Source organism: Mustela erminea, chromosome 1 (genome assembly GCF_009829155.1).
Source record: "Mustela erminea isolate mMusErm1 chromosome 1, mMusErm1.Pri, whole genome shotgun sequence".
NCBI lineage: Eukaryota > Metazoa > Chordata > Mammalia > Carnivora > Mustelidae > Mustela > Mustela erminea.
The window spans coordinates 138018515-138034514 of NC_045614.1; the positions used below are offsets into that span (position 1 = coordinate 138018515).

The window sequence follows — 16000 nt, forward strand, 5'->3', positions numbered from 1 at the left end:
AGTTGGAGAATGAATACCAGAGTGTTAGTGGAGGAATCAGTTTGGGAAAGAATTAAGGACAGAAAGTTGGAGCAAAACTGTAGTAGAGTTTGGGCAAGGAATAGAGTTGAGGGATCACTGGATCACCTAAGTGGAGGCTTGGAGTGAAGGGAGCAGAATTGGTCAGGTATTTGTTTCCCAGCCCTGCTGAAACAAATGACCACAAACTTGATTTAAGACAGCACAAATTTATTATCCTCCAGTTCTTGAGATCAGAACTCACAAATGGGTCAGCAGGGTTGCACCTCTTCTGGAGGCACTAGGGGGGAAATCTGTTTCTTTGCCTTTTTCCAGCTTCTGGAGGCTGTCTGCACTTCTCAGCTCCTGTCTTGCCTCCCTCTCACCTCTGCTTTTCTCATCACATCTCCTTCTCTGACTCTGAGCCTCTTTCCTCCCTCTTCTAAGGGCCCTTGTTGGTGCCACCCAGATGATTCATGATTATCTCTCCATCTCAAGACCTTGAACTTAATTATACCTGCAAAGTCCCTTTTGCCATACAAGGCAACATCATTACATCATCATTACAGGTTCTGGGTGTATATACATCTTTGGGGAGTCATTATTCTGCCTGCCACAGATAGAATCTGGGGACCAGATGATATGAGGGAATGGGGAGGGGTGACCAAAACACCAAACTTGGTTTCATAAAGGAGCCAGCTGGCATGCCATTTTATTTGCAGCCTGCAAGAAAGAGCAAAACATAGTTTTTGGAAAGTCAGGGGAAATAAAAATTCAAAGGGGATCTAGGGAGAGACACTTAATTCAATTTATTTCCCATGGGCTAAAGGCTGGACATAAATGTAGATGAAACCAGCAGGAGGCTCACTTTTAGGAAGGGGAAGGGAAAAGACTTGGGGTCTTCCAACCTAAAATGATGGGATCCAAGAGTAATGGTGGTACCATGGGTGACATTCAAAGAGGTCTCATCAGATACCTGGTTATAGCTCCTCTGTGGCTGAGACACAGAAAAAGATGACGGGGCCTCTTTAACTCCCAGCACCTTGAACAATTACGAGGTCCTAAACACCCATGGTTGGACGCTCTCCTCTCAGTGCACTGAGTTTTTATATACATGCTGTGTTCTTCTGGAATGTTCTTCCCTCATCACCACTACCACTCTTTCTGGACTGACTATTCCTGGTCCTTAGACAAGTACTTCTATGTCGGTTCTTGCCAGGAATCTTCTGATTCCTTCCTTCCCCACATCTCTGCCATACCAAATTTCACACTGTAATGAATCTGTCTCTACTGGACTCTCTCTGGGCCACCTTGGCTGTGATGCAAATGCTGGAGACATGAAGACCACTTTGTTCACCACTATGTGCCTGAGGCTTTGCATAGTACTTGGCACACAGAAGTCACTCCATGAATATTTCTTAACACAGATGAGTTAGTATTAGTGCCTAAATTTGCAGAGGAACTTGTCATTCATAAAGGACATCTTTTTTTAAGCATCTAATCCTACCAATCATCTAATCCTACCAATTTATTTATTTATTTTAATTTTAAGATATTATTATTTATTTGTGAAAGAGAGAGATAGCAGGAGAGGGAATACAAATGTGGGAAAATGGGAGAGGGAGAAGCAGGCTTCTCTCTAAGCAGGGAGCCCAATACAGAGCTCGATCCCAGGACGCTGGGATCATGACCTGAGCCAAAGGCAGACACTTCACAACTGAGCCACCCAGATACCCCTAATCCTACCAATTTAATTTACTCCTACCAATAACTCTATGATGTGTTATTTTTTTCTCTATTCTATACCAGTCAAAATGGATGTTCTGGGAGGTTAACTTGCCCCCATCACTGCACTTTGCAGTGTTGTATTTTTTACAAATTAAAGTTTTGTGGCCACCCTGCATCAAGCAAGGCTGTGGTTACAATTTTTCCAATAGCACTTGTTTACTTTGAGTCTCTGTGTCACATTTTCATAATTCTTGCAATGATTCAAACATCTTTATTATTATTATATTTGTTATGGTGATCTGTGATCAGTGATCTTTAATGATACTATTGTAATTATTTGGGGGTACCCCAAACTTCATAGGGATGCAAACTTCATAGATAAATGGGTGTGTTTTGACTGGCCCATTAACCCTCCATTCCACATCTCCCTCCCTATCCCAGGGCTCCCCCATTCCCTGAGACACAACACAATTGAAATTAAGCCACCTAAGAACCCTAGAAAAGCCTCTAAGTGTTCAGGTGAAAGGAAGAGTAGCAACTCTCTCACTTTAAATAAAAAACTAGGCATGAATTAGCTTAATGAAGAAGGCATGCCAAAAGCTGACATAGGTCAAAAGCTGGGCCTCTTGTGCCAAATATCAATCTCTTAGCTAAGTTGTAAATGTAAAGGAAAAGTTCTTGAAGAAAATTGAAAGTGCTACTCCTTTGAATGTATGAGTGATAAGAAAACAAAATGGCCTTATTTTTGCTGTGGAGAAATTGTGAGTGGTCTGGATAAAAGATGAAACTAGCCATGATGTTTTCTTAAGCCAAAGCCTAATGCAGATCAGTTCTGCGAAAGTGGAGAGAGGTGAGGAACCTGTGGAAGTGAAGTATGATGTTGAAGCTGTAACAAGCTATGCAGATGATTGAGCTAAGAAACTTCATGAAGGTGACTGCACTAAACAACAGATTTTTCCGTGCCAATAAAACAGCCTTCTCTTAGAAGAAGATGCTGTCTAGGAATTTCATTGCTAGAGAGGAGAAATCAATGCTTGGCTTTAAGACTTCAAAGGACAGGCTTCTCTTTTGCTAGGGGTTGCTGCAGTTGGTGACTTCAAGTTAAAGCCAATGCTCACTGACCAGTTTGAAAATTCTAGAGCCCTTAAGAATGATGCTAACTCCACTCTGCCTGTGCTCTAGAAATGGAGCAACAAAGCCTGGTTGACAGCACATCTGTTTACAACGTGGTTTACTAAATATTTTAAGCCCACTGTTGAGACTTACAGCTCAGAAAAAGGAAGAGGAAGAGAGAGATTCCTTTCAAAATATGATGGCTAATTGACCATTCACTTGGTCACCCAAGAGCTCTGATGGATGTGTACTATGAAAGCAATGTTTTCATACCTGCTAACATGAGTGGATCAGTGAGTGGATTTGAACTTTGAAGTACTACTACTTAAGAAATACACTTCATAAGACTGTAGCTGCCATACATAGTGATTGCTCTGATGGATCTGGGCAAAGTAAACCAAAAACCTTCTGGAAAGGAGTTACCATTGTAGACATCAGTAAGAACATTCATGGTTCATGAGAGGAGGTCAAAATATTAACGTGAACAGAAGTTTGGAAGAAGTTGATTTCAGCCTTCATGGATGACTTTGAGGGATTCATGACTTCCCTAGAGGAAGTAACTGCAGATATGGCAAAAATAGCATGAGAACTAGAATTAAACAGGAACCTGAAGATGAGACTGAATTGCTACAATTTCATGATAAAACTTTTAAAGATATGAAGACATGCTTCTTTTGGAGGAGCAAAGGAAGTGGTTTCTTGAGCTGGAATCCACTCCCAGTGAAGAAGCTGTAGAGACTGTTGAAATGACAACAAAGGATTTAGAATCTTACATACACTTGGTTGATAAAGCAGCAGCATGATTTGAGAGTATTGACTCCAGTTTTGAAAGCAGTTCTACTGTGGTAAAATGCTATCAAATAATATTTCATGCTGTAGAGAAATTTGTGAAAGGAAGAGTCAGTTGATGTGGTGAATTTCATTGCTGTCTTATTTTAAGAAATTGCCACAGGACCCCCGCCTTCAGCAGCCATCGCCCTGATCAGTCAGCAGCCATCAACATAAAGACAAGAACCTCTGCCAGCAAAAAGATTACAATTCACCGAAAGCTCAGATGATGGTTAGCATTTTTAAACAATGTATTTTAACTAAGATATATACATTTTTTAGACATAATGCTATTGCACACTTAATAGACTATAGTAGAGTATAAACATAAATTTTATATGTGCTGGGAAAGCAAAAAAATTCATTTGAATCTCTTTATTGGGCTGTTTACTCTATTGTGGTGGTCTGGAACCTCTCCAAGGTGTTCCTGTAGGGTTCCCAGCTGGTTACAGGAAGCAGAGGAGGGTAAACAAGGGGCACTAATAGTTGTTGAACTAATGTCAAGTTCTGGACACTGTGTAGGTGTTTTACAACATTATCTCACTTATTCACCATAATAACTTTTCCTTTGGTCAACAGAAAAGTCAACGTTTGGAGAGGTTAACAACTGTGGTGGTACAAAGGAGTGATAGTAAAGTGGCTTTTCACAATCTCTTCTTCTTTACCAGCCCCTCCGATTTTCATATGGGCAGTGTCTGTTCCTCCTATTGTTCATTACAGTCATACTGCCCTCCCTGAGACTGCCACTTACAGAAGATCTGTGGCTATCACTGGTTAGGTAATTTTCCTAAAGCCATCGATTTAAGGCTGGGCTACATTGTAAACCTAGTCTAATTCTAGCTGTTGAGATCTTTTGGCCTCAACATCCTGGAAAAAGGCTGTCAGGCTGTGGCTTATGAAGCAGATGGAAATTCCAGAGGGCCCAGTGGACGATAGCAGTCAGAAAGGTGAGCTAGATAGGAGAAGAAGGAATAAATAAGACTGAATGAGGAGGAGGAGAGAGTGAAAGCAGAGTCCCGTAGGCATTGTTGAGTGCTGGGTGTGTATCCTAGAATGAAGAAGCAAGGAAATCCACAAGTTTAGGAAATCCACAGTGATGTGAATGGACCCTACCTGTGCCAGGGCCCTAATGGGGGAAGAAGTTAGAGCAGGAGACAGACCCAAACCTTTGTTTCCCATCAGCACTCTCCTTCATGTTAAAGCATCCCCCACCAGCCTCCTATGGCTTATCATACAGCTCTTTGGGAGCTCACACTTGATTACTGAGGTGTGTAGGCAGTGAGCCAGAGAAGTGCCAGAGTCACCTTCTCTCTCTTACATTCCTTAATTAGACAGTGGGCAAAAAAGAAGCAGGATGGGTGTTGTGGCCAGCCAGGCAGGTGGGTTCCCTTCCTCCATCGCTGCCCTCTGGGTATCTCTCTTTCAGGAAACTCTCCTTTCTAGCTGGAGGGAGGGAGTTCCTGGCTGGTGATTCAGGCTGGAACCTCCAGAGAATCCTCAGGGTCCATTTATAGGAAAAGGCTGGGTGGTCAGTTTTCCAAGTGGCCTTTTGGGGCTAAGTCTGTATTCTTGGCTGCCATAAGCCATGCTGTAATCTAGCCAACAAAAGAAAGAGAATTTAGTAACACATAAGGGCCCATCTGTTATTATCCTCAGGATTTGGGCCTCTAGCCCCAACCATACAGAGATGAGTGGCAGAAAATAGCAATGTCAGCCCTCTGTTGATTAATGTCCAAACCCAGAGAAACTGCTTTTGTGATCTGGCTCCTAGAGGAGAGAGTCATTTTCTTGGACTTTCCCTCAACAGCTTTGAGCATTCCTATTCACGTACCTAATCGTGCGGCACCTACCCCAGCATCATCTGGCTGACAATACTCAGAGGTCACTTTTGGTACTTATTTAAAATAAGAAGCTATTTGCAGAACATTAAGAAGATGGAGTGATGGAATATATAGTCTGTTCTACAACAGTCTTTGGAGCAGAACCATCGTTTTAAGAATATATATTTTGTCAGTATAGTAAGAGTGATTAGCAAAGGATGAATGACAGTTATTACAGAGTTTTGGAGATTAATAGATTGTTAATGCTGGCCAAATTAATTAGAAGATACAATTGAGCCTGAGGACCAATTTAAGAGGGAGTACATAATCACACATGTACACACATGTACACACACACGCAATAGCTCTACCTTTTATTCTATGCATAAGAGTTGAAGAGTCATTTGTTGCCAATTAAGTTATGGTGCTATGTGTTCAGATGGCCCAACCCTCAAGGTCCCCATGGCCTGGGGTGATGAGATGCAATGACAAAACTTGAGGTCAATGACAAGATGCTAAATCCATCAGGAGACTGCTCTGGGAGCACAAAAAAGACAGTGATTAAGTCTGCCCTGGAAGGAGTGGACAAGTCGGAGATAGGTGACTGTCTTTAAAAAGGACTGTCTTTAAAAAGTGACTGTCTTCTAAAGTAAGGAAGGTCCTGATCTGAGCCTCACCTGCATGTTCTGCCAATTTCCATGCATTCCGTTGCCTATTAAATGTAGTCCAGGTAACTGGGACCTTGGAAATCTTTTCCTATATATCATCTCCTTCCTGCTTCCAGGGCTTCAGCAGGCCTGGTCCCTGGATCTGTTCTCCCAAGGACAGGCCATGCTGATGGTGTGACCCCACAGGCCTGAGGCGTGTCCCAGATGAGCTTGTATATGTGGGCTGGGGTATTCACATACATGCATACAAGACCCCTTTCAGGGCAAAGCTGAGGGAGAAGAGAAAAGAGGGACAAGAAATGCGGTCTAGGGGTCATTTCCCTCTGGTCCCTATACCCAGGCCAAAACTTCCAAATTCAAATAAGGCCTCCTAGACTGTTATAAAGGTATATGTGTCAAGTGGAGGAGTAGCTGCTGAGTATTTGAGTGTGTGGTGTAACGATTTTTATTTGTCCTCTAACCCCTGGTCCTGCATGTGTTCGAGTAGGCTCTGGGGAATGGTTCCCATGAGTACAACCATTTGAGATGGGCTTTGAAAGCATAAGTGTTCTCTCTGTGTTGGGGCCAACTGTGGGTGATCAGTGGCATGTCTCTGGGTCAGAGTTCATGGTGGAAGAGGCAGTAGATATGCCTATCAGTGAATGCCATGGCATTGGGATTCCAGCTGTAAGCCATGAGAAATCTTTGAAGTCTTGACATGATTCTAATGGGGTTTTGGGACAATGACAGAAGAATAGAAGGGAGAGAGATTTGAGGTCAGGGGTCAGTTGGGAAGCTCTTTCAGAGGTCTGTGCCATGAGGTTTATGGCCTGAACAAAGGCCATGTCGGCTTGCTCTCCTCCAGGCATTAATGCTGTCTTAGTGGCTACTCTGCTCTCAGTGATGACAAAGCATTCTCTGAGATGTGAAGCAGCCCCAAGTGAAGCAGCATGAAAGAAAGCAGCCTAAGGAAATGCCCTGTGTTTAGAAAATAAAATTCCTTCTTATTCAAGAATAATCTATCTAAAGCCCAAAGTACCACTTGCTTTTCATATGTATGATAAACTTCAAGAAATATCTATCCTTTCTATCACCATCATAATAAGCTTTGGGCTATCAGGAAATGGCAAAATAATCAACTTTTGTTTAACTGGTAAAATGACTTTGTTTATGCTATTCAAGGCTTCTCTTCTCTTTGCTTCTATGGGTTCAACTCTGCCTAAACATACATGTATCCGCCATGAGCCAGTTCACTAGCTAGCTTGCTCACTTGTTTTTTCTTTTCTTTTCCTTTATGGGACAATGAATACAGTATTTTTCTTGCATGGCTGGGATGTATGGCTAGAGTTTAAATAAAATTGGCATGACTAGAAGCACGTGTCACAGAGACCTTCATGTTCCAGGAATAGGACATGAAGTGTAAGGACTAGGAAATGGAATTTTATAGAATGGGGCAGGAAGTGTGTAAGCATTTTCCATTCCTAAAAGACTCAGGTTAAGTATGGTGCCCTGACCCAGAGCAGCTGGCTGACACTTCTGCCTCATGTGCCAGGGATCTCTCGTGGTTTCTCCTGAAGGACATACAACGGCTTCCAAATGCACAGGCAGCATTTACGGAACTGTGCATTCCTATGTGCCATATACCAGAAACAAGCCCTGGCCCTTACTTAGCAAGTACTGGCTATGAGTATCAAGTTTAAATTTGTACGTAGGATAATTTTAATAATCTCAAAATGTCTTTTTTATGTCCCTATTAGTTATTTTTTATATGACATGTGACAATATGTATGTTAAACATTATGTGCAACTGTTCAACACTATGGGGTAGAGTGTGGAGGTTATTCAAATGCTACCTAAAAAGTCATTTAGACATGTCTTCCTTTGATTTGTGCCTCAAATATTTATCGACTCATTTTTTGGCCAGGCTTTGTGCTAGGCTTTGGGTGTGCAATGGAATACAAATTAGAATTGAGTCTTGACCTTGTAGAGTTTTTAATCCAGCCTGCAAAGCAGACATCTAGAGCAGCAATATGAAGAAAGCATGAGAAGGGTTTGTTGGGAGCCATTTAGGGTATGATGGGGCCTCAGCCTAGACACTGGACTGAATGGGGAGAGAAGGGAGTGGAGGAAGGCTTTTAAAGGAAACAGCAGCTAATCTGTGGCCTCAAGAGTGAGGAGTGTCAAGCAAAATAGAATAATAAGAATTATAGGCAGAGTTGATCACATGAGTTAAATACTAGATGCAAGAGAAAACTTAGCAGGTCAAGAAAAAATTTTTTAAAAAATCAACATGGTTGAAGTATGATACGTGATAGGGTCTAGATGGGAGACGGTAGAATAGGTAAGATAAGTCTAGAAAGATTGTCATCAGTTCAGAAAAGGTATGTTAAATCTCTATCTGGAGAACAATGTCAAATTAGTGAACTATGCTAAGCGGGGGAAGGGTTACCATTGTGGCCACAAAGCAGAAAAGGAATTGGGTGGATGAGACTAAAGACAGAGAGAATAGTTAGAAAGCTGCTGGATAGGTTCAGGATGAGGGGATCAGTGGTTTCAGCTTAGAGGTACCTGCTGACAGTTACTTTCCTGACCCCAGCCTGAATGAGGTCCCCAGGACATGTCTCACAGGTCTCACAGCACCTTGGATTTTCCCTGTACGGCACTTAATTAGAATTTATGATTAAGCATTTCCTTTGTAATTATTTGTTTTATGGAATGTCTTCTTTACTACATACTGAAATATTCCACAAAGTCAGACTTATTAGCAGCCATAACACTGGCACCTAGAACACTACCTTGCAAATAGGGAGGATTCAATAAATATTTGTGAATGAGTGAGTGGAGAGATGAATGAAAATGAAGGGAAGTGGAGAGATCTGTGAGATACCTGGGAGGTGGAATGAACCACTTGGTGGTTGCTTGGATGAGGCTCTGATAAGGGAGAAACAGATGTCAAAAGTGACTCCCAGATTTCTGACTTGAGTAGCCAGGCAGATAATGGTTCCATTTATGGAGAAAAGAGATACTTAGAGCTAGCTAGAGAGGGACGTGGGGGAAGTAGGTTTTTGGCAGAAGGTGAATTATAAATTTAGCAGACCAACCTGAGTATCAGATTCTGTTTTAATACTGGAAGCTACATTTCAAGTTGACCTTGCAAAAAAAAAAAAAAAAAAAAGTGACAAGCCAAAAGAGCAAACCAACATCAAACAAAAAAAGTCAGCGTAGTAGAAATAGGGATGAGCAAATTGTTTTTACTTTATTTTTCAGTTTTCCACAGATTATCCTTTCTAATTATTTTATTTTAACAGACAAAACAATTCATCAAATTGTTAGCATGTAACCTGTATGTGTATTAACATAGTGACTTTATTCCACAAAAAGTCACATTTTCTTTAATGTGAATTATTGCATTTTTATATTCACAAAAGAATTCCAAGTCAAGAAAGCAACATTAGGGTATCAGGAATAGAGTAGAAATTATTTTACTTTAGTAATCTTTTTTATCTTAGTACATTTTTGTGATCAAAATGGAAAATTAAGAAAATGTTAAAGCTCTTTCCTGTTTCCTTATTTTTATTATTAAGTATTTCCAAGGCATGCTTCTCCAACTTGAAGATGTTCATTAAAGTTATCAAGGATCTTTGACATACTTATACCATATTGTCCTTTAAATCATAGCTCTCATGGTGGGTTGGAGGAAATGTAATATTCCTGGTGAGGACATAACACATCAAAACTTGATTTATGAATAGCAGTATCTAAACATTTTTGTAAACTTTACTCTCCAATAGCACAACACAGATGAAAAGAAACCGAATCCTCTGAAACTTTATCATAAATTTTAAATTCCGGATGTGGGGGATATGTTTGAGTTGCAATGAGGGCAATAATCCCAGAATGTGCTGACTTTAGATTTCATGCAAAAAATATTAGATTGATTCTGATTTAATTAATTTTCTTCCTTGTTTCTCTTTCTTCTCCTCTCTTTCCTTTTTGTAGGTGGCTCAGAAATGTATTCCTTTCCTAATCGGGCATTTGAAAGATTCGACCCATAATGATGTCATCCTAAACATCCTCATAGAGATAGCAGGCTATGAACCTGTGGCTTTGAATGGTTTTCTTCCAATGCTGAAAGAGATTGGTGAGAGATTCCCCTACCTCATCGGACAAATGGCAAGACTCTACGGAGCTGTGGGGCATGTGGATGAAGTAAGTTTGGCTTTTTTCTGTTTCCCGAAATTCCATTGCCGGTTCATCCATTGGGGCTGTTGGACCTCCAGATTTGTCCTGGAACTTCTCAGAGTTCCCATTTCTCTTTTAAAACCTTTTGCATGGACAGTGGTCTTTGGAACAAGGGCGCATTATAGCAGGGCTAGGTGGAAGGTTCGGTAAGTAAGGATCTCATTGCTGGAGTGTCATAGGGAAGGGGAAGGATTAAAATAGAGAAAGCGCTACGACAGACTCAAGACCACTTTGTAATAACAATAACCAATAAAAGGGTTGTGTCTTATTTCTGGTTGCAGTTTTGCTCAATGAGAAAACCATCAGGAAGCATAAGGTTAGGTCTCAGACATACCTATTAATAAGATCCCATAGCTATACTGTCAATAAATACGTGAATTCAGTATCTTTTGAGCCCTCTGGATGATGTTACTTGGAAGAGTGAAATAAACGTTTGTGCATGTTTAAAAGGCCTAAATATTTGCATAATAGAATCTTTTGGCAGGAACAGCAGGATGCCATCAGCTTGTGGGGATTAGGCGACCAAGAAACCATTTCCAGAAATTCAGGTTCTGAAGGGTATGCATACATGCAAGTCTGTCTGATGATTTTACATTGGGATTTAGGATTTTTATCTTTTTAAAATTAAAATAAATATATAATTGATAGAAGGAAGCTTTTACTTTCACCCACTTACATATAATACAGTTTCCTATAAGATAGATATAAAATTGTACAACTCTTAAAAGGGAATTCACGGTTCATCAAGTTCAGTCCCTTAATTCTAAAAACTAGATAAACTTACCCAAACTGAGACTGGGTCAGTTGGTGACCCAGCTGGAGTTAGATCTTTGTTATCCTTGGCACTCTTTTCAAAGTTTGTCTTAGAATGGACCTTTGGTTCTGTTTTATTTTATTTCTGCTGAGATTTGCAGATGGCCTAGTGAATGAGAGGCTTCTTTCTGGTGGAGGGACTTTCTCTAGCTTCCCAGAAAAAGGTGGGAGAGAAGAGCGGTCAAGCAGCTTGTAACTGTCAACATGAGGAGGGGATCTTGTAAAAGGATTACTTTGGTGTGGACATGTGCTTAATATAATCCTGTCCTATTCGCTGCTGTTGGGAATGTCTCACACCTGCCATGATCTGCTTTCTGGTAACACTTTGCCGTGCCTGTCACCTTTGCTGCCAGAGGAACCCACTGGTGTGCCCAAGTGCTTTAGAACAACTTCAGCTGACAGCTGTTCAACTGAATCTGCTGACCTTGCAGATTTTTGTAGGTACCAAAAAATTCAACCTCTGATGTGTGAGGCCCTGGAATCTTTAAAACTCGTCCTGCACTCTAATGGTAGTAGTTTTCATCACAAATACCTTACGATTCATTAATGTGTTATAATGCACACTGGAAGTGAATGAACTTCCCATAGAAAATGTAATCTGGTTTAAAAAACAACAACAACAACTAGCCACATACAGTTATGTCACTGTAGGTTTACCTGAACTAAAGCTAACCTGACAGAGAGTTGCCGGTTATGGTGACATTTTTGTGACTCTGGGTGGGTGCAGAGAAAAGGTGAGGAGATCCAAAGAGCCTGAAGAATCACTTATTTCAGAATTCAGAGTATCAAAATATTTGTCCCTCCCACTCTTCTCGATCTCGCATTATCATATGTTCATGAAGGCATCTGTGTTTGAGGGAAAAATTTTTTTCTGGTGGTTCTGACTCACCTTCCCAGCAAAGAACAATTCCAGATCAAATACCTTCCAAATATACCTAGATATCAGGATTGCATGGGGAGTTTTTAAATGATATAAGTTCATGAGACTCATAGAAAATCTACTAAATCAGAATCTCCAGGAAGGGGACCCAGGAATCTGGATTTGTAGGAGTAACTCTGATGCAACTGTCAGGATCAGTATTTGAGATCCCCTGATATAAAATATTTAATGCATATTCCATCTTAGTTTAGAATCAGGTCTTCTCCATCACTCTTTCTCGTTCCTCCATCAAGCTTTGTCAATCAATTAAAACTTTTCCAGACTACTGATATAAGCAGTTTAGATTAGGTATGGTTGAGAGTAGCACAAAGATTCAACACAATAGTGGCTTAAACAAAGACAGTCATTTATTTCACTCACATTTAAGTCTTGGAAGCAGTCTGTCTAGAAATTCATGTTTCAGAGACCGACCCTTGAGTATACCAGAGAACACTTAACTTCTGTGTCACAGTCCAAGGTGGTTATTTATCCTTACCCATCAGGTCAGTATTTCAGCCATCAAGGAGGTGAAAGGAAAGAAAGAAGATTATCTTCCAGATAGTCAAATACAACCTACTATTCATATTCCACTGGCTACATAGAACAAAGTTACATGTGACCACACCCAGCTGCAAGGGAGGCTGGAACATGTAGTCTGAATTCAGGTGGTTACATATCAGGAGAGAAGGGTGGAAATAATGATAGAGGGCAAATAATTCCTCTGTTGCAGCTTGTCAAGTCAGAGTTTGTTTTCTCTCCTCAAAAATAACATCCTTACACAGGTTTACCTCCCTTCTGCTCCGAGAGTCTTCATTTCATTACTGTATTTCATTTAAGGTCTGCCTGACCAAATCACCTATAAATGTCAGTATGGCTCCTTTACTGAGAAATAATGCTCTTTTTATTTGTTTCTAACCCCTAAAATATCACCATTAGAAACTCTTTCTTTTGACTTTAAAGAATGATAAAGTTTGGATGTCCCAAGAACATGTGTAGTAGTCTAAGCAGCTCTTAATGGGTTCATTTGGTGAACCTGTTCAACTTTCTGAAAATCTCATGGAACCATTTCCCAAAGACCAAAACCAGCAAGGAAGATATATATGTATGTGTATTTCTACCCAACTCATTCTAAAAGGAAACATGAACTTACTGAAGTACATTGCCAGGTGGGCCTGAGGGCAGAAGTTAGAGTCCTAGACACCTGTGGAGAAGAGAATTGTAGTAAGGAGGGAGCAGCAGGAATTTTGCCTCAAAAAAAAAAAAAAATCCACAGAAAACAAAAAAACCACCATTTTCTGAATGGAGAACTTGGTCTATAGTGAGATAAAGAGACATAGGAATATATGAGACATGGAAATATTTAGAGTATTAAGGATAAGACAGCCATGGGACCCTAGTAACCTCAGTTTGTGGTCCTCTCTCTCATCCTGTCCTGTCTAAATATTGACTTCATTTAGAAATTTTTCTTCTTGCACCAAAATAGGATTTTCAGATGTATTCAGGGTTTTCAAGTATCAGATGATGACATTGCTAGGATTTAAATGATTTTAGAAATACAGAAAAACAAATCCAACTTTGAGGATCTTCCTCCAACATTGAAATGCATAATCTGTGACTGACTGGAGCATACTGTTCCATCCCTCCCTTATTGCCTGGTCTCCAGAAAACTGAACTGTTAGATCCTTAAGAGAAATAGGTGAGACTCCTGGGAGCATGCAGTCATCAGGCCAGGGAGAGTCTTGGAGTAGAGCTAGCCTGGAATCAATTGCATGAATTATTAATCAACTTGTGCCTCAACTTCTATGCTTGCATGAGGCCAGGAATGAGAACTGCAAGGCCTGGATACAGAGAACCAGACCAGATGTGCCTGTCTTTCACATCAGGGCCATGTGGGTGGACACACTGTTATCAGCACCTTGAGAGCAATGTAACAGTGTTTCCATCTGCATTGCAAACAGCAGGGAGAGTTGTGTATATAAACCAAAAACTAAAACCCTACAGATTGTTATTCTCTCTATCTCTCAAATGACCTCAGGGATCTTTTTTTCACCCAAACTTAAAGGAAACTGAACTTAATAGCTATATGGTGCCTGTATCACTACAGGAGGCAACAGAGTGCCTCATGAACCATTTTCAGGTTTGTGCTTACACCCAAAGCACATCTACTGGATAGAGAATAAAAAGGAAGGACCATAGGCCAGGGAAACATGCTTCTGGGGCAATGATGCATTCTTGTCCCTGAGGTGCTCTTTCCTTGGCACTATCAAGTAAGGGACACAAATTGTTTCCATCATGCCGGGATTCATCCCAATTGTGGGATGCTCAGTTGAAGCAGATGCACAAGTAAGAAATACTACTATATTAGATGTGTCTTCACATTAGCCAAAATGCACAGGTCCTTTTGTCTTTCTCCAATGAGAAGATTGCAATGGAGACCTTAGGAGACAATAGCAGCTCCTAAAAATCCAACCTCAAAGTGCCTAGCAGTTTGGTGCCAGCTACCACATCTCTGGACAACACTTGATTGACTCAATGCAAAACCAAGGAGGCTCTAACCTGACCTAATAACCACACAGGGACCAAACCCTGCCCACAACAGGAAAAGAGAGCCATTACAAATCACTGGGCTTAAAGCAAAGGTGGCTCAGGCACAACAGTAGGGTACACACAGGAGGCACTCTTAAAGCACGGGTTCTGGTGAACAGGGGACAGTGCCCTGCAGGGCACTACAGAAACTCTTCTTCATAAGGCCACTACTTCCAAGAACAAGAGATATAGCTGACTTTCCTAACACACAGAAACAGACACAGAGAGTTAGACAAAATGAAGAAATAGAGGAATATGTCCCAAATGAAAGAACAGGACTAAATCAAAGCAAGAGAACTAAACAAAACAGAGGTAAGCTATATGCCTGAGAAAGAATTTAAAGTAATGATTGTAATGATACTCAATGGACCTGAGAAGAGAGTGGATGACCTCACTGAGATGCTTAACAGAGAGATGGAATATGTAAAAAAGAACCAATTACAGATGAAGAACTAAGTAACTGAAATTTTTAAAAATACAAGAGGAAATAAATACTAGACTAGAGGAAGCATAAGAATGGATCAGTGACCTGGAGGAGAGAGTAATGGAAAGCAATCAAGCTGAACAGGAGAGAGAGAGAAAACATAATATAGACTGAAAATAGACTTAGGGAACGCAGTGTCAGCATCAGGGATAATAACAGTCACATAAAGATTCCAGAAGGAGGGGCGCCTGGGTGGCTCAGTGGGTTAAGCCGCTGCCTTCGGCTCAGGTCATGATCTCGGGGTCCTGGGATCGAGTCCCGCATCGGGCTCTCTGCTCAGCAGGGAGCCTGCTTCCTTCTCTCTCTCTCTGCCTGCCTCTCAGTGTACTTGTAATTTCTCTCTGTCAAATAAATAAATAAAATCTTAACAAAAAAAGAAAATTAAAAAAAAAAAAAAAAAAAAGATTCCAGAAGGAGAAGAAAGAGAAAAGGGGGCAGAATAGCTGAAAAGTTCCTGAATCCAAGGAACAGAATCTACATCCAAGAGGCACAGAGAGCCCCTGACAAAATCGCCCCAAAGAGGCCCACATCAAGACACATAGTAAGTAATTAAAATGATAAAAAGTAGTGATAAAGAGAGAATCTTAAAAGTAACAAGAGAAAATAAAAGAGTTACATACAAGAGAAACCCCATAAGGCTATCATTGGATGTCTCAGCAGAAATTCTGCAGACTAGGGGCACCTGAGTGGCTCAGTGGGTTAAAGCCTCTGCCTTCAGCTCAGGTCATGATCCCAGGTCCTGGGATCGAGCCCCGCATCGGGCTCTCTGCTCAGCAGGGAGCCTGCTTCCCCCTCTCTCTCTGCCTGCCTCTCTGCCTACTTG

At 41.0% G+C, this 16000-nt stretch overlaps 1 protein-coding gene across 16 annotated transcripts in view; it reads left to right on the forward strand.

The window, feature by feature from the left end:
* VEPH1 (ventricular zone expressed PH domain containing 1) overlaps positions 1–16000 on the forward strand; it is a 254356-nt gene that overhangs the window by 71357 nt on the left and 166999 nt on the right. For all 16 annotated transcript variants that reach the window (XR_004285805.1, XM_032343551.1, XM_032343560.1 and 13 more), the window contains exon 6: positions 10133–10342. Coding sequence is in view for 15 of the 16 variants with exons in the window: in XM_032343551.1 (XP_032199442.1) it covers positions 10133–10342 (210 nt within the window). In the remaining variant the exon portion in view is untranslated. The remainder of the gene's footprint in view (positions 1–10132; positions 10343–16000) is intronic.